This window comes from Notolepis coatsorum (genome assembly GCF_963971535.1).
Source record: "Notolepis coatsorum genome assembly, chromosome: 18".
Classification (NCBI taxonomy): domain Eukaryota; kingdom Metazoa; phylum Chordata; class Actinopteri; order Aulopiformes; family Paralepididae; genus Notolepis; species Notolepis coatsorum.
Window position 1 is genome coordinate 72,318,498 of NC_140182.1, and position 27,704 is coordinate 72,346,201.

Sequence of the window (27,704 nt, forward strand, 5' to 3'; positions counted from 1 at the left end):
GGGTCTCGAACTCGGGTCGCCCGGTTGACAGGCGAGAGCACTAGGCGTTGCACCACTGTGCCAGACGGGATATATTCATTGTGTATCCATCAATACAAGAGACCCGTGTTTCAAATATTTTTCTTTTGAATGAAGTTTTATCTCTTTATTCTCAAATGCATTAATGTGACGTCAACGGCTCATTCAATTTCTCAAATCCGTCAAACAGCGCATCTCATCAGACATTTTAATCCCAGTTACAATATCACAATAACGTGTGAGTGATGATACAATTCAACAATCCTCAGAGTCCTCGTAATTCATAATCCACAAAAACCACAATCCACGCATAGACACTTCAATTTTATGCTTGAATGAAACACAATCCGGGGCGCTCCGTTAAGCAAATCTACAGCGGAGAATATATGAAACTAATCAGAGCCAAACGGCCGATAGGTTTCATTCATTAAAAATATCCCCGCGGGATTCACATTTGCAATGCGCCGTTATTAAAATAACCACATGCAGCGTGTATCGCACTCCGAGCGCCGTATATGACGTGCATTATTTTATTTAGGACAAAGTAAATCTATAGGCTGAATATGATTTATTATCAGCATTTAGTTCTATTATTATACATTTCAAAAGCCCCCTCTAGGAAAACGAAGCACAGAAACATAATTCAGAATGGTATAATGGGATCTCTAGACTGTGAGAAATATTTCAGGAAGCGAGCTGGCATTACTTTGCTGGGGCGTGGCCATGGTTCATCCAGCTAACTGAACTAAACCCTGCTCCCGACCAGGCTCAAACTTTCTGATCTGTTACCATGGTGATTTAGAAAATCCGACTTCGGGGAACAGAAAGGTCTGGCTTAAGTCAGGCTATACTGGAAATTATCCGGCTAACTCAGTTAGCCAGGTACGGGGAACGGGGCGGAGAGGGATGGGGTTGTCACAATGACGGTGGGGTTCATGGTTGGTTTTTTATGAGCGGTGTGACTCTGGCTTGTTTTAGGGAGGTGGGGACCACCCCCGAGTTGAGGGAGGAGTTGATGGTTGCAGTTAGGAATGGGAGGATGTCTGGTGCTATGGTCTGGAGGAGTGGGGAGGGTAACTGATCCAGCTGGCATGTAGTTGGACAGTTCAACATTACCAGTGTCAGGGTCTCCGTGTCTGTAATGGGAGAGAAAGATGACAGAGTGAAGGATGAGGTTCTCGATTCAGTATTTGGAAGTTGGGGGTTGGGAGAAGGAGCTGTGGATGATCTCCACTTTTTCTTCAAAGAAGATCGCAAAGTCTTCAGCAGAGAGAGATGAGGGGGAGGGGGTGGGGGGGAGTGAGGAGGGAGGACATGGTAGCATGCAGTTTGCAAAGGTTCTTGGCAGAGGCCTCGATCCTATGGTGAAAGAAAGAAGCTTTGGCAGTAGTAATGGTTTTGGAGAATGTTAACAAGAGGTTGTGATATGTGGCGATGTCAGCAGTGAGGCGTGACTTTCTATACTTCCTCTCAGCCGCTCTCAGGACCTGTCTTTGTTCTCTCACTGCATCCGTCAGCCATGGACTGGGTGGGGAACGGCGGGCAGGTTTCTCAGCGAGGGCAGTCCCGGCGCCATGGGCGGGCATTAGGGGGCCGGGCCCGCCCACTGAGTCAGCTGTGCCCACCCTGGTTAAAAAAAAGAAAGAAAAAAAAAACGTTTTTTTTTTATTTATTTTTTTCAATCAAAGTCAACTATCCAAATCCTTAGTCGGGGACAGCCCTAGTGGGCACTGATGTCAACAACAACACTACTGAAGCTAGCACGGCACTCTGTGAGAATTCGTTTTCTACCCTCAAGAACGTCTTTACAGAACATCGCCTTAGTATGCTTCATCGACGCAACTAAGGCCAATTTAATTCAGTTGGCATTTTAGAAGGACTTAACAAAAAAGTTCAGGAATGAGTGGAGGGACAGTGTTTTAAGAAGATTTCACTATGTCCCCAAACACCGCTTGCCGCTCTACTAATGATGGTGAGTAACCTGTGGAGGAATTTTGTTTGCTTTTTTATGCACCTTATTTTTGTCAGTTCAGTTCAGTTTGTCAGTGAATTCAGAAGTGTTGAATAAATGGAGACTTTTCAAATATATAGAATAGAATAGAATATAAATGTATTATCCTGAGGGAAATTTGACACTGCAAATCACTCAACATTAAACATTTAGACAGAACAAGTCACAAATATGAATAACAAAATAAATGGCCTAAGAATAGAATAAAATGAAATAGAATAAAAATAGAATAAAAGATACAGTAAATAAATACAGTAAAAATATACTGAAGTCTACAGTAGGTGTAATATTGCACAGTGCTGTTTAAAAAGTAAGAGTCCAGGAAGATGGTAACTGTCACTCTGTGCTCAGTGATGCAGTGAGGCACAGTGATGCATTGTATAGTCTGATGGCTGTCGGAATGAAGGACTTCCTGTGCCGTTCAGTGCTGCATTTAGGTAGTGTGAGCCTATAACATGCTCCTCCTGTCAGCCAAGTCTGTGTATAGTGGGTGGGAGGGGTTTTCCCTGATGGCCTGGAGCTTAGCACGGTTCCTCCTCTCCGCCACCCTCGCTAGAGTCCAGCTCCACCCCAACCACACTACTGGCCTTCTTGACCATCTTATCCAGCCTGTTTGTGTCCCCTGCTCTCAGTCCGCTGCCCCAGCAGGTCTGTTATATATATCCGTTCAGTCTGTTTTTGTATAAGTGAATGTTCTTAAGATAGAGAGAAATTAGATATTTCAATTGCCTCTCTGCTGTTTAGTTCAGCACCGTGGGCAGCGCCAAGCAAGCCACAGCGCCGCTGTCCCAGCTGAAACGTATAAAAGGGAACCTGTGTTGAAAAACCATTGTGCCCCCCCGAGAACATTTTATGCCCCCCCACTAATTTGTTTCTGCAGCCTGGTCTGAGCAAGGGGACAGAGCTTGTCAAAGGAGGTTGAGCTAGAAGGAGACTTGAGAGGGAAATCACACAGATAGCTAGAAGGATACTTGTGAGGGAAGTCACACAGAGAGCTAGAAGGATACTTGTGAGAGAAGTCACACAGAGAGCTAGAAGGCGACTTGTGAGGGAAGACACAGAGAGCTAGAAGGAGACTTGTGAGGGAAGACACAGAGAGCTAGAAGGAGATTTGTGAGAGAAGACACAGAGAGCTAGAAGGAGACTTGTGAGAGAAGACACAGAGAGCTAGAAGGAGACCTGAGATGGAAGACACAGAGAGCTAGAAGGAGACCTAAGAGGGAAGACACAGAAAGCTAGAAGGAGACCTGAGATGGAAGACACAGAGAGCTAGAAGGAGACCTAAGAGGGAAGACACAGAGAGCTAGAAGGAGACCTAAGAGGGAAGACACAAACTTTGGAAATTACTCAACAACCAACCAGGCTGCAGCAAAAAACTAAAAACCAGATTTACAAACATAAACATAAAGACAGAAAACACTCTCATCACAGACAAACTGGATATGGCCAAATACCTAAACATATTCTTTACAAACATAGCCACAATACTGGTTAATAAACTACCCTCCGACTCAGGGCATTATGGGGTAGAACACATAGTAGCATACTACAAAATCCTAGGGGTCTGCAAAGACGACTTCAAACTGGAAATTGTAACAACAGATGAGGTACTCAAAAAACTGAGCGCCCTCCAAACTAACAAGGCCACTGGCCATGACAAAAATTGCGAGAGTGACCCTGTCACGTATGTGGGTTGTGCATTATCATTATTGCCATATATTTTAACACCATGTAGCATCAGGGTAATATATTATTTGTGTTGTTCTCTTGTGTGGTGTTGTGTCATCTCCTAATCGCCTGTTTCTGTTCCGCAGATGCCACTCATCTCCCTGATTGGATTGGTTGCACCTGATTGGTGCATCTTCAAGCAGGCAGTGGAGATGGGTGGTTAAAAGAGTGGGAGGTGACACACATCGGGGCGCCTCATTGAATCACTGCCACCGACCAGAGTGGAGTGTGGAGGTGGCCGCTAGTTTGCCACTATTGAGTGGATACTTTTGTAGCCAAATTGTAAAAGCCATTAACCACTGTGTGTGGGCAATATTATTGTGTTGGTCTTGTCTTCCACTTTTGTGTGCTTCCCTAACAGGTGGGATTATTATTGTATATATTAATGGCCTCTGCGCCATCTCCCTCCATCAAGGGATATATATATACTGTAGTGTTTTATTGCTGGGTGGTTCCCAGGGTTTACCTTTGCTTAATGTTTGTTTGTCTTATTTGTATATTCCCTGTTTGTTCTCCATTGCCCTTTGCCCTGGGGGACTGGCTGTGAATGAGCCATGGACGGTCGCAAATCTCTGAGCTCCAGCAAGAACTCCAGCAACAACTACAATCAACACGGAAAACCAACAAGGTTTTTCATACATTTCATCATCTTCCTACTATGGATTACAGATTACTTTAATTCATCAAGAAAGCTAAACCAAACGGATAAAAGAGAAATCGGAAGAGAAAGCGGTAGACACAATGACTTTTACCTCCTCGACGGCTCGGAGCAGAAACATCTGGCCATTGGGACCGCAGCTATCCACGGGTTCCTAACGGCAAATCCGGAGCGGAAGAAAATCCCCCCAGCAGGTAAACTAGATCGAAGGACGATAATCATCCTTTATCTACTCCTTGCGGGAGATATTAAATTAAACCCGGGCCTGACTACACGACTACAACAGAAAGTGATGAATCAGAGGCTCCCACAGATAGTGACGGCTACCGTCGCGATCAACAATAATGACAACAACATCCTTTTCAACGACACCAACATCCTAACACCGGCGTCGGGTGCATACATTCCACCCGTCACCGGAGAAGTGATGACTGCCGTCGCGATCAACAACGACAACAACATCCTTTTCAACAACAACAACAACAACAACAGTGTCAACCCCGGACCCAGCCACGTCAGGACCCCCGTCAGGACGCGAACCCAGACGCGACGACTGGGTCTGGCACTACAGGATGCAACGATGGCTTCGGGTGCCTACTTTCCACCCGGTGCCGGAGCAATCAACACACCCGGCGCCGCCGCAGAGGAACACACGGGAGGACGAGACGTCTCCACAGCAGGGAGCCGGCGGGATGGAATAAACACAGCCCCTGGCCCCTGCTCCCTCCCCACGGAATTCCACCACCAGGCGACGCCAGCAGATGAACATGACAAGGAATCTCACCCACCCCCCCCTCCCACACACGGACCAAATAATAACAACACAGCCCCACCCCCCTCCCGTCCCGGGACACCCACCTTGATCAAAGGATCCCCCACCCCCCCTCCGGACATCACAGAGCCCCCCTTCCCACAGAAGAAGAATCCTACCTTTATCTCAAGGATATTGACAACACAGCAGATAAAAACGGACTACATATCTTTCATCTTAATGTAAATAGCCTCAGGCACAAACTGGCAGAAATAAGACAACATTTCAGTAGCGGAAAGGTAAACATACTATGTTTCTCAGAAACTAAACTGGACTCATCAGTAACAGACCCAGAAATTGAATTAGAGAACTATTCTTTAGTTCGCAATGACAGGAACAGGCATGGAGGAAGTGTCTGTATGTACATCCATAAGGACACCAAATTTATTAACCGTACAGACCTAGATCATGAGGCTATTGAAACTGTTTTTGTAGAAATTCTATTTGAAAGGGCTAAATCTGTTCTAGTCGGCACAATTTACAGACCGCTAGACCAAAATGGCTTTTATGATGTGTTGGATGCGTGCTTAGCTGGAGCTGAGGATACAGAAATTATTCTTATTGGGGATTGGAACACGGATATGCAACAAAAAGATGCACCCGTCTTCAAATCCTACAATAGGTTTTGTGATCTGCACGGCCTCAGCCAGCTAATCACACAACCCACACGTGTGTGTGAGTCAACTCAGACTACCATTGACCTCATCCTGACCTCTGACAAGTCCAAGATCGCCAATAAAGGGGTTATAGCATGCGGGTTAAGTGATCTCACTATGTGAGAATGCTATTCATCGACTACAGCTCGGCATTCAATACCATAGTCCCCTCCATACTCATAGCCAAGCTCAGGGACCTGGGCTTGGGCTATGACCTCTGCCAGTGGGTCTTGGACTTCCTGACTGGCAGACCCCAGGTGGTGAGAGCAGGCAACTGCACCTCCTCATCCATCACCCTCAACATAGGGGCCCCCCAGGGCTGTGTTCTGAGTCCCCTCCTCTACTCCCTGTACACACACGACTGTGTGGCTCAGCGGAGTAGCAATACAATCATCAAATTTGCTGACGACACAGTGGTGGTGGGCCTGATCTCTGCCAACGACGAGAGGGCCTACCTGGAAGAGGTCAAGGTCCTGGCGGGATGGTGCCAGGAAAACAGCCTCTCCCTGAACGTCAGCAAAACAAAGGAGATGATTGTGGACTTCAGGAGGTCGGGGGTCAAGGACTACAGCCCCCTCAGCATCGACGGGGCACCGGTTGAGAGAGTCAACAGCTTTAAGTACCTCGGAGCCTACATATCCGAGGACTTGACATGGACCACACACATTGACAGTGTTGTGAAGAAGGCACGACAACGCCTCTACTTCCTCAGGCGCCTAAGGAAGTTCCAAGTCAGCCAGAAGATCCTTAAGAACTTCTACTCATGTACAATAGAGAGCATCTTGACCGGCAACATCACCTCCTGGTTTGGGAATAGCACTGCACAAGACCGAAGCAGACTACAAAGAGTGACACGTTCAGCCGAACGCACAATTGGAGGGGGGCTCCCCACCCTCCAGAACATTTACAACAAGCGTTGCAAGGGCAAGGCTAAGAGAATCATTAAAGACTCCAGTCACCCGAACAACTGCCTCTTTGAACTGCTGTGGTCAGGCAAGCGATACCGGAGTATCAAGGCGAGCACAGAACGACTCAGAAGAAGCTTCTATCCCCAGGCCATCAGGCTGCTAAACGAACAATGAATGAACACTACACAACAACAACCACCAAACGCACATAGCACACACATCCACACGCACACACTCACTTTAAACAAACACACTGAAGCACCCACTCCACACACTTTATAGCACACACCCACTTTAAACAAACACACTGTAGCACCCACTCCCCACACTTTATATTTATGGATGAAGGATTGCACTACAACTCGTACACCTTACTGTAAATTGTACCTAAAATTGTACCTCATCCCATTTCTGCTTTGCACTAGATAGTACTGTACATTAGTACACTGCATAGTATTGTGTATTGTATATTATATGGTAACTCAGAACATTGTACATATGTCTATACCGAACACTGTGACCTCATTTTTCTTCTTCTAAATTCATGCTATATTATGTTATTATGTTATTTGATACTATCTTGTCTAGCACAGTCTCTGGAGCGTAACAGTAAGAAGCATTTTGTATGAAAGTATTCTGTACTTCTGTATGACAACTATTAAAGAACTTGAACTTGAACTTGAACTTGATATTCTATACGCGAAAAAAGCTAAAACAAAAGGCTGGCTGTCACAAAACAGTCACATCTAGAGACCTCAAAACCTACTCTAGCGAGGCCTTTAACCTTGAACTGGAGAGTCTGGACTGGTCAGATGAGCTCAATGGTACACTGGTTGAAGAAACATGGCTTGGCTTCAAAACCAAATTTTCAACGATACTAAACAACACTAAGAAAAAACTAAGAACCACCAGGGTAAAAGATCGCGCGGAGCCGTGGACGCACGCTGAAATACTGACCGCTATGAAAACCAGAGACAAAAAATGCTCTGAGTTTCGTAAAAGTCAGTCAAAGCTTACCATAAGCACGAGCAGTGAACTCCAAGCCCACGTGACTGAACTCAAACTGGAAAGAAACAGACTAAGAAATGATGTAAACTCCATGATCAAAACAGCAAAAAAAATATTCATCAATGACAAAACCGAGGAAAACAAAAACAAACCATGTGAACTTTGGAAATTACTCAATAACCAACTAGGCTGCAGTAAAAAACTTAAAACCAGATTCTCAAACATAAACATAAAGACGGACAACACGCTCATCACAGAAAAGCTGGATGTAGCCAATTACTTAAATAGTTTCTTCACAAACATAGCCACAACACTGGTAAACAAACTACCCTCCCACTCAGGGCATTATGGGGTAGAACACATAGTAGCATACTACAAGAACCTAGGGGTCCACAAAGACGACTTCAAACTGGAAATGGTAACAACAGATGAGGTACTCAAAAAACTGAGCGCCCTCCAACCCAACAAGGCCACTGGCCATGACAACATCCCCTCCAAATTCCTCAGAGACTCAGCAGCCGCCATCACCCCAGTCATCACACACATAATAAACCTCTCCATAAAACAGGGACACGTCCCCAAGGACTTCAAAATTGCGAGAGTGACCCCTCTGCACAAAAAAGGCAGTAAATTAGACCCAGGCAACTACCGCCCTGTTTCTATCCTTACCTCCATCTCGAAAGTCATGGAAAAAATTGTATACGAACAGGTCGAAAAATACCTTGCGGAAAAAAATCTAATCTACGAATTCCAATCTGGCTTCAGAACATCCCACTCCACTGACACATGCCTTCTCTATTTAAACGACCACATCAAACAAGAGGTGGATGCGGGCAAATACTGCGGCATGGTCATGCTGGACCTACAAAAGGCCTTCGACACTGTCAATCACACCATTCTGATTGACAAGCTAAAAGCAATTGGTTTTGATAGTCTATCAGTGAGCTGGATGCAATCCTACCTGGAGGGGAGAGAGCAGATGGTGGAGGTAAACGGTACCCTACCCCCCCCCCCTCACAGTAAGCTGTGGTGTTCCACAAGGAAGCATACTAGGTCCGCTACTGTTCCTAATTTATGCAAATGACATGTCGTCAGCTTGTGACTGCAACTTGTTCCTGTTTGCGGACGACTCAGCCCTGCTGGTCTCTGACAAGAACAAGTTACAGGTTGAAAAAACCCTCAGCTCAGAACTAGGCAAAATCTGCATATGGCTCGCTGATAACAAACTATCATTACACATGGGCAAAACAGAGTCCATTCTCTTCGGTTCAAATAACAAACTCAGCAAGACCGACGGCTTCTCGGTTACAGTGGGTGACAATATTGTCACAAGGAAAGAAGATATTACCTACCTGGGTTCCATCCTAGAGGCAAATCTTTCCTGTGACAAAATGGCATCCAATGTAATAAAAAAAGTCAACCAACGAACTCGATTCTTGTACCGGATCTCCTCACTGGTAAACAAGAATACCCTGAAGACTCTAGCAGGAGCACTCATTCAAGGGTACTACGACTATGCTTGCACCTCATGGTACCAAAGCACCTCAAAGGCGCTAAAAACAAAATTACAAACATCTCAAAACAAACTGCTCAGACTACTGCTTGACCTTACTCCTAGAACCCACCTCACCCCTGCCCACTTTGACAACCTAGGATGGCTTAGAGTAGACGACAGAGTACAGCAACTTGCAATGGGCCTGGTCTACAAGATACACTACACGACCAAGGTACCCATGTACATGACAAAATACTTCCCAAAGGTCAGTGAATACCACGATCACAACACCAGAGGGAGCTCCACAAATCATGTTAAACCCAGATTCGGCTCAAACAAGGGACTAAACACGTTTCGCAATTATGCCATATCAATGTGGAACGCCCTACCCAAAGCTGTAAAGGAATGTGAATCACTACCCACTTTCAAAAACACTCAAAAAACACCTAAGGGAGACTGCAACTCAAAACTGGCCCCTGTAAATGTCCGAACACAACCCCCTCCAATGTACAGTAAATTACCAAGTATGGTCTTGTCAATAATTCAATAATCCAATGTACAGTTTTGTTTGTACAGTTGTACAGTGTCCCCCACCCACCCCTCCTACCCCACCCCCCCCCCCCACTCCTACCCAACCCCCCCCCCCCCCCCCCCCCCACTCCTACCCAACCCCCCCCCCCACCTCCAATGTACAGTCCCCCCCCCACCCCCACCTACCCAATCCAATGTACAGTTTCTACGTCAAATGTATATACAATTTTTTTTCTGGACTCTTTTTGTATCACAAACAGTACTGTAATTGCAAATCTGGTATGTCATAAATGTATAGATGTAGCAGTACTGTCAATCTGTATGTCATGTATGTCATATATGTTACGATGAATTGAAAATGGGGGATCCTGATGTAAACAAGACGAAAGTCTTTCTCTGGTCTGCATCCCCTTAACAATTGTATGTATTGAGCTGTACTGTACTGTACCCATTCTGCAATCTGTTAATAAAGTTTTCAATCAATCAATCAATCAATCCCTTTGTTTGTACTATGGGTTTAAATCCCCACTATAATAAATATCATTTCTCCTTTGGGAACAGTGGGTTTCAAGCCCCACTATAATAAATATCATTTCTCCTTTGGGAACAGTGGGTTTCAAGCCCCGCTATAATAAATATCATTTACTATTTGGAACAACGCCTTGTGTTTATTTCTTATCTGCTCGGGACCGTGCGTAGTGCACTACTGAAGGGGCTGGTTTTCACATACAGCCCGCTTCAGCTTATATTTTTATATTGTCATTAGACATTGCTATGTGACAGACCCCCCTGCACAAAAAGGGCAGCAAATTAGACCCAGGCAACTACCGAACAGGTCAAAAAGTACGAATCTACGAATTCCAATCTGGCTTCAGAACATCCCACTCCACTGACTGACCTTCTCTATTTGAACGACCACATCAAACAAGAGGTGGACGCGGGCAAATACTGCGGCATGGTCATGCTGGACCTACAAAAGGCCTTCGACACTGTCAATCACTCCATTCTGATTGACAAGCTAAAAGGAATTGGTTTTGATCTGTGAGCTGGATACAATCCTACCTGGAGGGGAGAGATGGTGGAGGTAAACGGTACTCCCCCCCCCTCACAGTGAGCTGTGGTGTTCCACAAGGAAGCATACTAGGACCGCTACTGTTCCTAATTTATGCAAATGACATGTCGTCAGCTTGTGACTGCAACTTGTTCTTGTTCGCGGACGACTCATAACAACAAGAACAAGTTACAGGTTGAAAAAACCCTCAGCTCAGAACTCGGCAGAATCTGCACCTGGCTCGCTGATAACAAACTATCATTACACCTGGGTAAAACAGAGTCCATTCTCTTCGGATCAAATAACAAACTCAGCAAGACCGACGGATTCTCAGTTACAGTGGGTGACAATATTGTCACAAGGAAAGATGAAATTACATACCTGGGTTCCATCCTAGAGGCAAATCTTTCCTGTGACAAAATGGCATCCAATGTAATAAAAAAAAGTCAACCAACAAACTAGATTCTTGTACCGGATCTCCTCTCTGGTAAACAATAATACCCTGAAGAAGCTTCTATCCCCAGGCCATCAGGTTGCTCAACGAACAATAACACTAAGCAACAACCATCAAATGCACTCACAACACACACATCCACACGCACACACTCACTTTAAACAAACAACACACTGCAGCACCCACTCTCTACACTTTAGAACACCTAAACACACTTTATATTTATTGATAAAGGATTTGCACTACAACCCATACCTCAGTACACCTTACTGTAAATTGTACCTAAATTGTACCTCATCCCATTTCTGCTTTGCACTATATAGTATTGTATATTAGTATTGCATAGTATATTGTATATTGTATGATAACTCAGTTACTTCTATTCTGCATCAAACATTGTACATATGTATATATTGAACACTGTGTCTACGTACGTGACTTCTATTTTTACTTCTATTTTTACATGCTATACTATTTTATTTCATACTTATCTCTTGTTTAGCACAGTCTCTGGAGCGTAACAGAAAGAAGCATTTTGTATAAAAGTATTCTGTACTTCTGTATGACAACTATTAAAGAAACTTGAACTTGAACTTGAACTTGAAGACTGGCCGGAGCACTCATTCAAGGGTACTACGACTATGCTTGCACCTCATAGTATCAAAGCACCTCAAAGGCGCTAAAAACAAGATTACAAACATCACAAAACAAACTGGTCAGACTACTACTTGACCTTACTCCTAGAACCCACCTCACCCCTTCCCACTTTGACAACTTAGGATGGCTTAGAGTAGACGACAGAGTACAACAACTTGCAATGGGCCTGGTCTACAAGATACACTACACAACTAAGGTATCCATGTACATGTCAAAATACTTCCCAAAAGTCAGTGAATACCACGACCACAACACCAGAGAGAGCTCCACAAATCATGTTAAACCCAGATTCGGCTCAAACAAGGGACTAAACACGTTTCACAATTATGCCACATCAATGTGGAACGCCCTACTCACAGCTGTAAATGAATGTGAATCATTACCCACTTTAAAAACAACTCTCAAAGAGCACCTACGGGAGACTGCAATTCGAAACTGGCCCCTGTAAATGTCCTAACCCAACTCCCTCCAATGTACAGTAAATGTCCTAACCCAATAATACACGAGACCCTCTTCTTGGGACCAAGTAAGGTTTAGTTGATAATCCAATGTACAGTTACCCCCCCCCCCCCCCACATACCCAACCCCCACCCCACATACCCAACCCCCCCCCACCCACCCAACCACCTCCAATGTACAGTTCCCCCCCACCCCACCCCACCCCACCTACCCAACCCCCCCTCCACCCCACCTACCCAACCTCCTCCAATGTACAGTTTCTTCGTCAAATGTATATACTCTTTTTTTAGACTCTTTTTGTATCACAAACAGTACTGTATTTGTAAATCTGGTATGTCATAAATGTATCAAGCAGTACTGTCTATCTGTATTTCATGTATGTCATATATGTTATGATGAATTGAAAATGGGGGACCCTGATGTAAACAAGACGAAAGTCGTTCTCTGGTCTGCATCCCCTTAACAATTGTGTGTATTGAGCTGTACTGTATTGTACCCATTCTGCAATCTGTTAATACAATTTTAAATCAACCAATCAATCACCTAGAAGGAGACCTAAGAGCGAAGACACAGAGAGCTAGAAGGAGACCTGAGAGGGAAGACACAGAGAGCTAGAAGGAGACCTAAGCGGGAAGACACACAGAGGTCAACAGTAACTTTGAAGAAGACACAGAGTTCAGCTGAGAGTGGAGTAAAGCACCAGTCAACAATATATCAAGCGCTCTGCATAAACCTGGCCTGGAGTGTGGCACGAAAGAAGCCATTACTCCAAAATAACCTGAGTTTGCCAGAAAGCATGAGAGACCCAGCTACGATGTGGAGAAAGGTGTTGTGGTCAGATGAGACCAAGATACATTCAAAGTGCTTCTCTGTGGCGCAAATCTAACACCATGCCTCAATAAACACCATCCCTGCAGTGACGTATGGTGGTGGTGGTGGCATGCTGTTAGGATGCTTTTAATCATAAGAGACTGGGCATCTGATTCAAAATGAAGGAAGAATGGATGGAGCAGAATCCAGGAAAATACTGTTAGGGAAGCCTAAATATTAAAGGCAACCACGCCCCTTTGGTCTAGCCACGCCCAACTTGCATCTCATAGTTCGATTCCCTTCATTTTTTTTTTTTTTTTTTTTAACATGCATTCTTTCGCCAGTTAAGTTTAGGCATGTTAACTTTAAGCATTGTTTCGAAGTTGGTTAAGGTTAGGGTTAAGGTTAGGCATTGTTTCGGAGTTGGTTAAGGTTAGAAGGGTTAAGTTTAGGTGCTGTTAAGGAGCTGGTTAAGGTTAGAGTTTGTCTTAGAGAATGGCAATATTCTTTCGGAGTTGGTTAAGGTTAAGGTTAAGGTTAGGCATTGTTTCGGAGTTGGTTAAGGTTAGAAGGGTTAAGTTTAGGCGCTGTTAAGGAGCTGGTTAAGGTTAGAGTTTGTCTTAGAGAATGGCAATAGACAGCCTATTTCCGCGCTGCAGCTCTCTCGCGCTGCCGCGGTCACATGGGCGTAGTGGCCAATCAGAGAAACGCTAAACACAAGTTGGTTGCCTAAAATATTCACGCATTAGGGAAGCTTAAAATAATGAAGCTTGGGAGGAAGCAACATCGGAGTGGCTTGACAGTCAAAAAAGGTGAATGTCTTACAATCCTGATCTCAATCCCATTGAGAATCTGTGCGGCACTATTTGACAATTGCAGTCCAGTTGTGGTTTTTCATTTTCACGCCTGCTGATGAATATATATCTGTTAGAACAAAGCCTATGAGTTTGCAATAAAAGTACTGATTGAAATGATATGTGTACGACGTATAATTTCGCTGCTGTCGGGTGAAAACCTTGTATCTCCATAAGGGTAAACTTTACAGGAATTAAAACAACCTAATTTCCAGATTGACAGCCTTGTATTTATAAAGTTCTACATTGTGTTTTGAATGGGTTTGGTCCTTTGGGTCATGACATGTGGTTACAACATAGAGAACCATGTACATTCTAAAAGGGCCCTATTGTGAAAATGGCCTCATCCCGTGTTCTTTTACAGATTCAGGGGTTGTCCCAACACTGAGAAAAGATTAGATATGTCCATTGTGTCTCTTATGCAGTTCAGCTGTGACAAGAACCCTCCCTCTTGAAACGAGCCATTCAGAATTGCATCTTCAATCAACGTAGTTAGGAATGCCTCATATATATATGTGCATGTGTGTGTGAAGAGATCTTGGAGAAATGCGTGTGTACAAGATGATGGCTCATAAATAATTTGTATTGTTCATTCTATTGCTGGATCTTGAGTCATATTTGAGCTGCAACGTCTAGTCTGACAACTTGATCTTTCTTTCAATGGTACAGGCTCATGCACCACTGCTACTGTAGATGTACAATAATTATCTTCTCTGCTTCTCTTGATTCTACTTCCTGGTTCCAGTCCCCTCTTGTTTGATCTCTCTTCTCCCCCCTTACATTTATCAATCCTTCTCTTTTCTCTCATTGTAGCCTGGCTATTTATCATACTGATCGAGGAGGGATTTGCATTGGCAGAAAAAAACAAAGGTGCGTTCAAAATCCCATAACCCCATTTGCAAGAATATGTGGAATCTAGGCCTATAATCTGACAGATACAGTAGACCATCATTTAGCTTGAGGACATTGCCTTCGTTGGTGCCCCAGCGTGTGATGGTTTACACATATTTCAATGGTGATCAAAGGTTTGATCATCCCAGATTTGAACATGGTTACTTTCCCAATTCCCAGAATGAATAGTGTCCTTCTTAATGGTTTCATTTCCTCTTAGAAGCAACCCAGAATGAATAGTGTCCTTCTTACTGTATCATTTTCCTCTCAGAGGCAGCCCAGAATGCGGTCGCAGCATCACAGGGTGTCCGTCCTACTCTGCGTCCCAGGCATCCTCGTCACTGTGGAACCTGGGTACGACACTCAGAGGGAGGAATGTTCAGTTCCCCAAACTACCCAAAGACATATCCTCCCAACAAGGAGTGCCTATATATACTGGAAGGTAACACACACACACACACGCACGCACGCGCACACACACACACACACACACACACACACACACACACACACACACACACACACACACACACACACACACACACACACACACACACACACACACACACACACACACACACACACACACACACACACACACACACACACACACACACACACACACACACACACACACTTGTTTTAGATCCTCATACAAATCAACTCTATGCTCAGAGTATGTTTAGGACTGTGATTAGTAGTAGTAGTAGTAGTAGTAGTAGTAGTAGTAGTAGTAGTAGTAGTAGTAGTAGTAGTAGTAGTAGTAGTAGTAGTAGTAGTAGTAGTAGTAGTAGTAGTAGTAGTAGTGGTAGTAGTGGTGGCAGTAGTAGTAGTAGTAGTAGTAGTAGTAGTAGTAGTAGTAGTAGTAGTAGTAGTAGTAGTAGTAGTAGTAGTAGTAGTAGTAGTAGTAGTAGTAGTAGTAGTAGTAGTACTGTAGTAGTAGTAGTAGTAGTAGTAGTAGTAGTAGTAGTAGTAGTAGTAGTAGTAGTAGTAGTAGTAGTAGTAGTAGTAGTAGTACAGATGCAGCCATTAGGACTCTCCACCATATTACCGCGGTGAAAGCGCTGTGTTGACGGAATTAATTTGGAAACCAAGTTGCTGTTCTGTTATATGCCACCAGGAGGTGCAAATCATTTCATACTTGATTTGTCACTATTATTATACATCTATAGTATACATGATGCAACACGCAGACACAAACACACAGCGGTGCTCTGCATTCAAATATACTGTACGTGAACACTTTAGTTGAGTTCAGAGCGTGTCTGTACAATACGCACATGAACTCACAGTACTGTAAATCATTTCACTGAGTTTATATAACTCTTGAGTAACAGACAAATTAATTCAATGAAGTCAATGGCCCGACATTGTTATACAGTAATCACCAGATGTAACCGAGCTGATCTGTGACACTCCCTCAGCCCTGCCCCGTCAGAGGATCAAGCTGCGGTTTGATGTCACCTTCTACATCGAGGCGTCATTCGAGTGTCGTTTTGACAACATCGAGGTGAGGGACGGTCCGTTCAGCGTCTCACCGCTCATCAGCCGCTACTGTGGCTCAGCCAGTCCAGGGCTGGTCCAATCTAGTGGACGTTTCATGTGGATCCGCTTCTTCAGCGACGAGGAGCTGGAGGGTATTGGCTTCCAGGTCCAGTACAGCTTTATGGCAGGTAAACTCATTCTGAAACACTGTCATGCAGGCGTCTTTACGGCAGGTAAACTCATTCTGAAACACTGTCATGCAGGCGTCTTTACGGCAGGTAAACTCATTCTGAAACACTGTCATGCAGGCGTCAGGTAAACTCATTCTGAAACACTGTCATACAGGCGTCTTTACGGCAGGTAAACTCATTCTGAAACACTGTGATGCAGGCGTCTTTACGGCAGGTAAACTCAATCTGAAACACTGTCATGCAGGCGTCTTTACGGCAGGTAAACTCATTCTGAAACACTGTCATGCAGGCGTCTTTACGGCAGGTAAACTCACTAAAATGCCACCTCCTCCTCTGTGATATATTGAAACAGTATCATGCAGACATCTTTACGGCAGTAAACTCTCTCTGAAACACTGTCATGCCGACATCTTTAAGACAGCCAAACTTACTTCAGATGTGGGAGATTATGAGTATAATAGTGTTCCTTTAATGCATCAATCACAAGGTATCAATAATTTCAAAATGTGTTACAGTAAAACTCAAGTTTTAAAGTTGAAAGTGTATAGCTTATTTTACTACTGAAATCAATTACTCATAGTCTCCTTCTAGTCAATAAATATTGTTTTAGAATTAGTGACGCTAATCAAATTAAACTATCCTATGATACCCATAGATACTCCCTCCCTGCTGCTAATGATGTCATCCTCTGTCTCCGTCCTCCTCACTACAGACCCTGAGTTCCATCTGCATATGGGAGGAATCCTCAACCCTGTCCCAGGTATTATCATTTTCTGTGCAGGGCCTGTCGGCAATGCAACTACAATCTACGTTTCTTGTCATCCCTCCTCTTTTGCTGAACCTTTTCTCTTCTCCCCTCATCCCTTTGTGTGTGTGTGTGCGTGTGTCTGTCTGTGTGTGTGTGTGTGCGTGCGTGCGTGTGTGCGTGTTTGTGTGTGTGTGTGTGTGTGCGCGCGCGCGCGCGTGTGTGTATGTGTGTGTGCGTGCGTGTGCGTGTGTGTGTTTGTGTGTGTGTGTGTGTGTGTGTGTGTGTGTGTGCATGTCAGAGTGTCAGTTTGAGCTGGTTGGGCCTGACGGTCTGATCCGCTCTGGGCAGGTGCTGGAAGAGAACAAGGTGAAGCCAGATCAGGCGGTGGACTGCATGTGGACGATACGGGCCCCATCGAACTACAGGGTAGAGACTATCTACTGGCTCTAACACACTGCACCTGTCCTGCTCATATCCATAGTCATATATGAATATATCTATATAGTTATATATTATTAACACATCCGTAGTCATATATGAACATATCTATATAGTTATATATTATTAACACATCCGTAGTCATATATTCACATATGACATATATAACATATAAAAGAAAACATATCCATATAGTTATATATTAACACATCCGTAGTCATATATGAACATATAACATATTAAAAAAAACATGATGATTGTGATTCTGGAGTGATTCTGGATGTTCGGGTAGATGGACATTTTGGGGTGCTGTGGGGGTTGTGGTGGGTTCTTCATGCGGGGGGTCCCTGGGGTGTTGGTGGGTTGGGGGAGTCTCGGCGATGGGGGCTGGCCTGGGTCCATCGGGGCGCATGCGGGGGCATGGTGTTCGACTCTGGGGAAGGTCTGGAGGAGGTCTGGGGTTGGGTTTGGTTGGAGCCTATGGCGCCTATGGGTGGACCTTTCCCGGACCTTCCCTGGAGTTGGGTACTGGTTTCTTGCGTGTTGTGACAACGCTCCCTGCATTGTGTTTGCTTGCTCTGCTCTGCGTCCTTGCTTCACAGGATTGGTGGGGTGAGCTGGCAGAGCAGAGCTGGGGAAGGCTCGTCAGGCTAATTGGGGCACACCTGGGCCGGTGTGTCCCAGCCAGGATATGAGAGAGAGGCTGCCTCTGGTTCTCTGGCTAACTCCCCATTTGTTTTTGGTTCTTTGGTTGTCTGGTTGCTGTTTTTGGTTCTTTGGTTGTCTGGTTGCTGTTTTTGGTTCTTTGGTTCTTTGGTTGTTTGGTTGCTGTTTTTGGTTAATTTGTTTTGGTTGCTTTCTTTACTTTTACACCTACAACATTATTTTTATTTTATTTTATCAAATCTTTTTATTAAATTTTTTCCACATGAAACAAGACACTACACAATACAATAATAATAATAATAATACATAAAAAGACATCACAGGACAGTAACTTATTACAATAATGACAAGACAATAATAGAGACAGACTGTATAGTGACCATCTTGAGCCCCCTCCATCACCATACACAGCAGCCACGATCCCCAAACCTCGAGGACCCCGAGTCCAGCGCCCCAGCGAGTCAAAGCATCATGCCTCTTTAACACCATGACTCGCCGAGACCCCGAACCAGGCCCCCCCCCCATTCCGAGCCCGTGACCATCAGACCCACAGCCAAAGGGGCCCAAAACATATACATAATTAAATATACAAAAAACACCAAAAAAAGAAAAACCAATATACATGGGCACTCGCTCGCTCTCCCACCCCCCCCCCCCCCCCCCGCGCTCACCCCAGGACCTCAACGTGAGTTACATACATAATGTATTATTCAGCAATCGAGATTTATATGCGCTGTGTGAATTTGTATTTCACGTGTTGTCATAGAGAAACCTCCACTGATTGTCATATATCTTCTTATGGCATGTCTTTTATGGTGAAACCGAAGGGACATTTCTCACATTGTGGACAATAACATTTTCGCAGTCGTAATAGTAATCACACACCACAGCTGCACACCCTTCTGAGCAAAGCGTGTGTAATCAAACCTTCACCAAAAGCACATCCGTCATGTCACACAGACACAGCGCCGTGCACACCTGTTACATTCAGTGGTGGAAGAATTACACAGTTCTTTCACTTAAGTAAAAGTAGAAATACCCAAATAAACGAGTAGTAAAAGTAAAAGTCAAATTCTACTTCAGTAAAAGTAGAGAAGTATTTGCTATTGAATGTACTTAAGTATCTAAAGTAAAAATATGCATTCTGGATGACGTTTGTGTATTCCAGTGCTTGGGAGCATTCAACCCTCGATCCATTGACCTCTAAAGGTGATGTTAAAGTGGTTATGGTCCAGTTATACTGCTCTGATTACGTCCTCTTGAAATCAGCAGGCTTCAAATCTGAAAGTATATAAGATCATCTTCATACATTTTTTACATGTTTTCTATGCTAAATCTTTTTCTTCAAAGTAACTAGTAACCAATGGGTTCAGATAAACGTAGTGGAATAAAAAGTACAATATTTCCTTTGAAATGTAGTGGAGCAAAAGCATAACGTTCCCTAAAATGAAAATAAATTGTACTTAAGTCCAGTGCTTGAGTAGAAATTAGTGCTGTCAATAGATGAAAAAAAATGAACTAATTAATCTCACAATTTTCTGTAATTAATCTAGATTATTCTAGATTAAAAATCGCATTTTTCGACTTAAGACCGAAGCTTGTAACAGATATTTACTTGAGTAAAATCATGGAATTAATGTAAAATCAACACAAAGAAAGTATATTTAGCTTTCTTTGAATACCAGTTTCTCTCCTGTGAAATACAAATGTTCAACAAAACCATCAACATTGACTCAGCTAGACCGCTTTCTTATATTATATTGAGAAATGTTCACTCCATAGATTCATCTAGATAATTTTTTTAACGCTTTAAATCATTTAAATTAATCTCCAGAGTTAAAGCATTAATTTTGACAGCCCTAGTAGAAATACTTAGTTACTTTCCACCACTGCATTCTCCTCAACAGTAACAATAACAACAACACAAAACAACCCATGCATGTACAGTATTTCCAGATGATGCCGTTGATGCCCTCAGTGATCTGTGATGTAGCTTTGATTCTACATCATGTTCCAGACAAAATGTCAATAAGGTGTTATCCCTCTGTCAATCCCAGATCTATCTGCGCTTCCTGGACTACCAGATGGAGAACTCGAATGAATGTAAGAAGAACTTTGTGGCTATATATGATGGCAGTAATGCCATTGAAGACCTGAAGGCAAGTTTGACCAGGCTGTAACCTGGCCTGGGTTTTATTGTCACACCCCTTCATGACGTGCCTTGCTTTCCACACAGTTTTTCTTTCTGTTCTCGAGGTCCTTCTTATTAGGAGTCAGCCCTATGTTCCCACAGCCCTATGTTCCCCTAACCCTATGTTCCCACAGCCTTATGTTCCCCCAAGGAATTCCCCCCAAATTAGGCCCCATGTTCCCCTAACCCTATGTTCCCACAGCCCTCTGTTCCCACAGCCCTCTGTTCCCACAGCCCTATGTTCCCACAGCCCTATGATCTCACAGCTCTATGTTCCCCCATTTCTAAGACATCTTTCTCCTATAAAGATTAGGCCCTATGTTCCCTCAGGCCTACATCCCCACAGCACAAGTATGGCCATTCCCTAATGTACATAACGTGTTGTTGCCCCCCCCCTTAACCCCCCCCCTCAAACGCCAGCAACACCAATTAATTTCTCCGCCCCTTGCTTGGTGCCGTTGGAGCCGGAAGTTCTGAACAAGTAAAAACCTTTCCTCCACGGTTTCCAGGGATCAAGCTTCCATGAATAGCAGCCCTTTTAAACGGAGGAAACATAGGCCTGTAGGAACATAGGGCTGTAGGAACATACCGGTAGATACGCTCCCTCTTATTTCAACGTGTGCGTTAGTCTTTCAGGTGACATTGTAAATGATACGCCATGCTTTGTATTTCTTCTCTACTTATTCAGTGATGCTCATGGTCTGTTTCTGTGTCTTGCAGGCCAAGTTCTGCAGTACGGTGGCGAACGACGTCATGCTGGACACTGGTGTCGGGGTGATCAGGATGTGGGCTGACGAGAGCAGCCGTCTGAGCCGCTTTCGCATGCTGTACACAGCGTTTGAAGACCGTGAGTCCTGCTTGCACTTCCTGTTTACTTCCTATTTACTTCTTTGATTTGACCCCCTTTGTGTCTTTGCCATTATTATATTATATTATATTATATTATATTATATTATATTAGATTAGATTAGATTAGATTCAAATATATTGTATTTCCGATAGGGCATACAGACCCTCATCTGCACCTTTGTTTACACTGTTTATTTTTCTCATATATTTATATTCAGAGTTAATTACATTGTTTATACTGTTTATTTGTCCTCATATTTTTATATTAGATTAGATTAGATTAGATTCAAATGTATTGTTATCATACAGCACAAGTACAGTACAAGGAAAATAAGTTTGGCATCCAACCAGAGTTGATTATCCGTGGTTTCTGCTGTGAGTAGGGAATTCCTCTACATGGATAGGTGATGGCAAACACATTCATTACACACTCTGCATGATAGCATGTACATTAATGCTGTATATACCGTATATATATATATGTTGAAGTCAGAGGTTCTATGTAGGATTGTTAGTAACTGTCTAACTGCATATATAACTGTTTCCACTAGAGGGCGCTCTAGGCGGAGCCACTCAAGACACCACCAGGTGGCGAGTATAAATAGAGATGTCTCCTCCTACTCTACCTCTTTTCCCCCCCAGCCTCTCAGTGAGAGGAGACCTCATGTGCTGCTGTTTAATACCATGTGAATGAATAAACCACGCCGCTTAAAGGCTAAAGATAGAAACCATGCCTCTTGACCACATTATTGTCGCCCTATAGCCGGATTCTGTCAACAATATATATATATATATATATATATATTCTTACCACAACTGTCTGTACATACCTGCACATAATCCTTTTTACATATCTGTAGATACTATATCTATATCTGTACCCCTTACCTACTCTTACTAGTTACACTGCTGGCCAGTATGACTTACTACCATAGTGTCTTTATACCTGTATAACTGTACAACTCTTATTAGCACTAAAACTCAGTAGTTCTCATTTATATATTTTATATCCAGTTTAATCACCTGTACATTGTTTATTACTATTGCACTTCACAGTTACATTTGCACTCTGGTTGGATGCCAAATGTATTTTTGCTTGTGCTATATAATGACAATACATTTGAATCTATTCAAATCTACAGCACCCTCTTGTGGCTGACATTCAATAAAACTTTCAGCGGCAATCTACATTATAGAAGACATCCTGCACTAGTATTGCAGGATTTTCTAAGTATTCATTTTCAGGGGTATACAAAACAGTGCAGAAGTAGTGTAGCAAGCATGTAAAAAAAACAAGCTATAATAGGAATAGTGTTTTCGTTTTGGAGCACGTTCAGCCATAGACTCATACCCCCCTGACACTCCACTAACCGCCTCTGCCAGTCCTTCATGCCAGCGGCCATCAGGGTCCACAACCGTGGGCAGGGACCGCTGCCAGCAGCAGGAGAGCTAACGGCTGCAACACTCAAGAACTATTAGGAATGTCTGACCACTAAGTGTGTCTGACTATTAACCACCAAAACCTGAATGTATGTACGTATATCATGCCAGTTAGGGTACCTTGTATATACTGCACCTTGTGTATACTGCACCTTGTATGTACTACTTACTTTTACTCTTACTCATAGTATACATTCAGATTTATTGTAACATATAATATAACCGATTGGGCATACAGACCGAATTTCCCCAAGGAGATCAATAAAGGAATATCTTATTTTATCTTAAACCCCTGAGCTGTCACTCATGAAGAAGGATACATTGAATGGCTGTTAACAGCTTTGTCTGATCTGCCTCCCTCTTGTGTGTTCACTTGAGTAGTGACACAGCAATCTGTCTTGTGTGTGGTTGCTTCCAGCTCCCTGTACGAGTAGTGCGTTCTTCTGCCACAGTAACATGTGCATCAACTCCTCCCTGGTGTGCAATGGCATTCAGAACTGTGTCTTCCCCTGGGACGAGGGCAACTGCAAAGGTAAGACCCTGAGAGCCTCCTTTACGTACTCAGAGAAAGACTCAGAACGTGTTGTGTTGTGTCATGTTTGTCAGAAACCTGCTAATATAGATATATTTTCTTTGTAGATTTTAATGTCAGAAATGTATCAGATTGTGGGGCGGCTAGGTGGCGCAGCGGACATTGCGCTCGTCACCAACGCAAGAGACACCGGGTTCGTCATACTAACTCAATTGGCAGAGTTAGCGGGTGGAAGTCGATGGGTGGTAATCTGGATGCTGTGGACAGCGACTCCTACAGGTCGGTTGGGGGACGCCTGCACAGCAGAGACAGGAAATGGCGGGGGTAGTGTGAGCCTCCCACACGTTACACCTCGCCAATGAGAGTCCGCGCTGGCAGGTGAAAAGATATGACAGGCTGCCTCCTCGTGTATCGGAGGGGACACGTGATGCAAGGCTTCTATCCTCCCTACAACCGGCCAGTGGGGGGCATATGCGAGCAACGCTCAAGACAGGGGAGAAAAAATGGAAAAAGAGGAGAAAAGTGGATAAAAAAAAATGAAATGTATCAGATTCATAATCAATAAGAATCTATTACAATCTTTTATTATTTTTATTTTTTATTACAGAAATATATTAAAAAAAATCCGGGAGGTTTTAATATCAATTATCTGCTAATTTGATGCCTGTCTATAATTATGCCAATTTTATGCTCATTTTATGCCTATGTCTATTTTATGTCTACATCACTTTGGGCTGCAATTCTTGTATGAAAGGTGCTATACAAATGAAATTGTTTATTTGTATTATTATTATGTTATGTTATTTGATGTTACTTTCAGTGATGTCGTAGTAAATAATGGTTCAACTATGCACAGTTAGCGTGCACCAAGTACCACTGGTGAATCACAGTGAGGCAACAATACAGGACTGTGATTTTATATTGTCACTGTAGTTATGTCGTGCTACTAATCAGTAACATCCTCAATCCTTTCTCTTGGCTGGAACAACATGACATGAGACATTAGTGTCCATAGCACTCTTGACTACTAAGTGGCTGTTAAGTCCCTTTCTGGCTGATTGTGACGGCTGTAAATCAATGGTGCCTCTGACCGCCAGAGATACTTTGTCATCGTAGAGAGAGCAGGGTGCGAGTGAGTGATGTTTTCTCATAATCATTCTACTCAAATATACTTACTCTGTCTTACACTTTGTCTCTGCCCCCCCCACACACACACACACACTCTCTCTTCCTTTCTCCATCCCTCTCTCTCTCACTCTAACACACATAATACACGTTCTATCTCTCCCTCCTCTTCCCTTATGCCTGTTACACTCTCTTTCTTTAATACTCTCTCCCTTCCTCTCTTTTTATCCCCCCTCTCTCTCCCTCCCTCTCTCTATCTCTCTCTTCCTCCATCTCTCTCTATCTCTCTCCCTCCCTCTCTCTCTATATCTCCTCTATCTCCCTCCATCCCGCTCAATCTCTCTCTCCCTCTTGCTCTTTCTTCCTCCCTCTCCATCTCTCTTCCTCTCTCATTCTCTCTCTCTACCTCTCTTCCTACCTCCCCATCTCTCTCCTTCTCGCTCTCCCTGCCTCTCTCGCTATCTTCCTCTCTCTCTCTCTCTCTCTCTCTCTCTCTCTCTCTCTCTCTCTCTCTCTCTCTCTCTCTCTCTCTCTCTCTCTCTCTCTCTCTCTCTCTCTCTCTCTCTCTCTCTCTCTCTCTCTCTCTCTCTCTCTCTCTCTCTCTCTCTTCCTTCATCCAGAAAAGAAGAGCAAAAGTATCCTGTTCCGTATCTCTAAGATTCACGGGATAATGATCGGTGTGTCTACTGGAGTGGTCCTGCTCCTCCTCATCGTCTCCATCACGGTTCAGGTCAAACAGCCGCGCAGGAAGGTCATTCATACTGTTTACATTTGATCACATTATATGTCATCCCAAAACCTGCTAGCTATGACGGAAAGTACTTTTAACCCTATTTCAAAGATGGCACATGTTCAGTTCTAGTTGTTTTGTATCAATCATAGTGCATCAATTCAGTGGTAGACCTTGAACTGAAGAACCATTTGTTTTGATATTTTGTGGATGTCCATTTGTAAAGTCACTTGAAGTGTGACTGTGATATATCACAAGAAAGCACTCAACCTCTACTGTTTTTACAGTAATGAACACAACACTGTAACTAATACAAATAAAGTTTGAAAGTATTGTTCCTCTGTAAACTTAAAATGGAGTTATACGGTTCTTCGTCTGAGGTGCTCAATTCATATTTATTTGGTGTCACTTCCCCAGTGGTGGAAGAAGTACACAGTTCCTTTACTTTAAGTTTTTAAGTAAGTAGTTTTACTACTTTAAGTAAAAGTAGAAATACCCAGATAAAATAGTACTCTGGTAAATGTAAAAGTCCTCCATTCAAATCCTACTTAAGTAAAAGTAGAGAAGTACTGTATTTGATATTGAATGTACTTAAGTATCAAAAGTGAAAGTACACATTCTACATAATGTTTGTGTATCCCAGTGCTTGGGAGCATTCAACCCTTTGACCTCTAAGGTTAAAGTGGTATGTGGTCTAGTTATGCTGCTCTTATTATAGTTTATGTTGAAGTGGAAGTAGTGGAGTGAAAGTACAAAGTTCCCTAAAATGAAAATACCTCAAACTTAATTTTTTTTTATATTAGGCGGCTGGGTGGCGCAGCGGACATTGCACTCGTCACCAACGCAAGATACACCGGGTTCGAATCCGGCTGTCGGGGTTGCCTCCGGCTTGGGCCGGCCGTCATACTAACTCAATTGGCAGAGTTAGCGGGTGGGAAGTCGAAGGGTGGTAGTCTGGTCGTTGTGAACAGCGACTCCTACAGGTCGGTTCGGGCGCCTGCATAGCAAAGTCAGGAAAATGGTGGGGGCAGTGTGAGCCTCCTACACGTTACTCCTCGCCAAATGAGAGTCCGCGCTGGCAGGTAAAAAGATGTGACAGGCTGCCTCCACATGTATCGGAGGGGACATGTGATGCAAGGCTTCTATCCTCCCTACAACCAGCCAGTGGGGGGCATATGCGAGCAACGATCAGGACAGGGGAGGGAGAATTGGCACGAGAGGTAAATTGGGATGGGGAGAAAAATCACAGAAAAAGGAGGAGAAAAAAGCTGATAAAAAAAAAGTACTTGAGTAAAAAATACTTACTTACTTTCCACCACTGCACGTTCCAAAGCCTGGTTGCTGTATCAGTAAAGATGATAGTAAAGAATCTTATTTCACAGGTATTGCGCAAGAACAACCCATTCACTCAGGCTGAATTCCAGGAGGACCCTCCCCACTACGAGCTCTTCACACTCAGAGACAAGGTTGGTCTGATTCAAACTACGCATGACAGTTTTCATACCACAATATCATGGTCGCCAACTCTTTAATGATTGCTGTAGCATAAAAGCACTTGAAGGGACGGGAATAATAATACGTAATATATTTCTATGATGTATCCCTGCCAGGAGCTGTCCGAGGACCTGGGAGAGATGTCCGAGGAGCTCCAGTCTTTGCAGGCTCTGAGGCGCTCGTCCTCGGCCTCGCGCTGTGTCCACGAGCACCACTGCGGCTCCCACGCCTCCATCAACTCCATCAAGGCCGGCCGAGGTCCGTCCGTGTCGCGCCAGGGCTCCATGGAGCTGCCCCCGTTCAGGGGCGACTTCCAGAGCTCCCTGCCCCCTCTCAGAGGCCTCAACAGCAGCCTGCGGAAGACGAGCTGGCCCAGCATGAAGCCGGACCGCGTGGAGGGCCACCGCGGCCTGGCCGACAGGGGATTCGGGCGGCAGGATAGAGTGATGGAGGAGGAAGAGGAGGAAGAGGACGGAAGATATGATATCTGTGTGCGCAGAGCGGCGAGCAGGAGAGGGCACTGCGATATGGCTCAGCAGCAGAGATCCTTGTCCATGGACTTCTGAGCAGAGAGAGGTTGCGTGGATGATGCGGAGGAGGAGGAGGAGGAGGAGGAGGAGGAGGAGGAGGAGGAGGAAGGACATGGCTGATACCGGAGCAGCGTGACGAGTGACATGTCGTCTGTCTCGCAGAATGGAAACAACCACACGTTTAACGGACGGAGAAAGACAGAGGAGATGGAGAAATTGTAGAGAGGAGGAGGGAGGAGGAGACAGGTGCATGGAGGAGAGATAGAGAGGAAAGGAGGACGCAAC

At 44.1% G+C, this 27,704-nt stretch overlaps 1 protein-coding gene across 1 annotated transcript; it reads left to right on the forward strand.

Moving 5' to 3' along the window:
- Positions 1 to 4,311: 4,311 nt before the first annotated feature.
- neto2b (neuropilin (NRP) and tolloid (TLL)-like 2b) lies at positions 4,312 to 27,455 on the forward strand (the record flags this gene model as incomplete). Its single annotated transcript, XM_084335238.1, has 11 exons — positions 4,312 to 4,385; positions 15,330 to 15,442; positions 16,425 to 16,673; positions 17,389 to 17,436; positions 17,723 to 17,850; positions 20,586 to 20,687; positions 21,440 to 21,566; positions 23,427 to 23,540; positions 25,286 to 25,416; positions 26,778 to 26,861; positions 27,006 to 27,455. 11 exons carry the CDS (start codon positions 4,312 to 4,314, stop codon positions 27,453 to 27,455), a joined length of 1,620 nt encoding a protein of 539 aa, XP_084191364.1.
- Between the last annotated feature and the right edge of the window lie 249 nt (positions 27,456 to 27,704).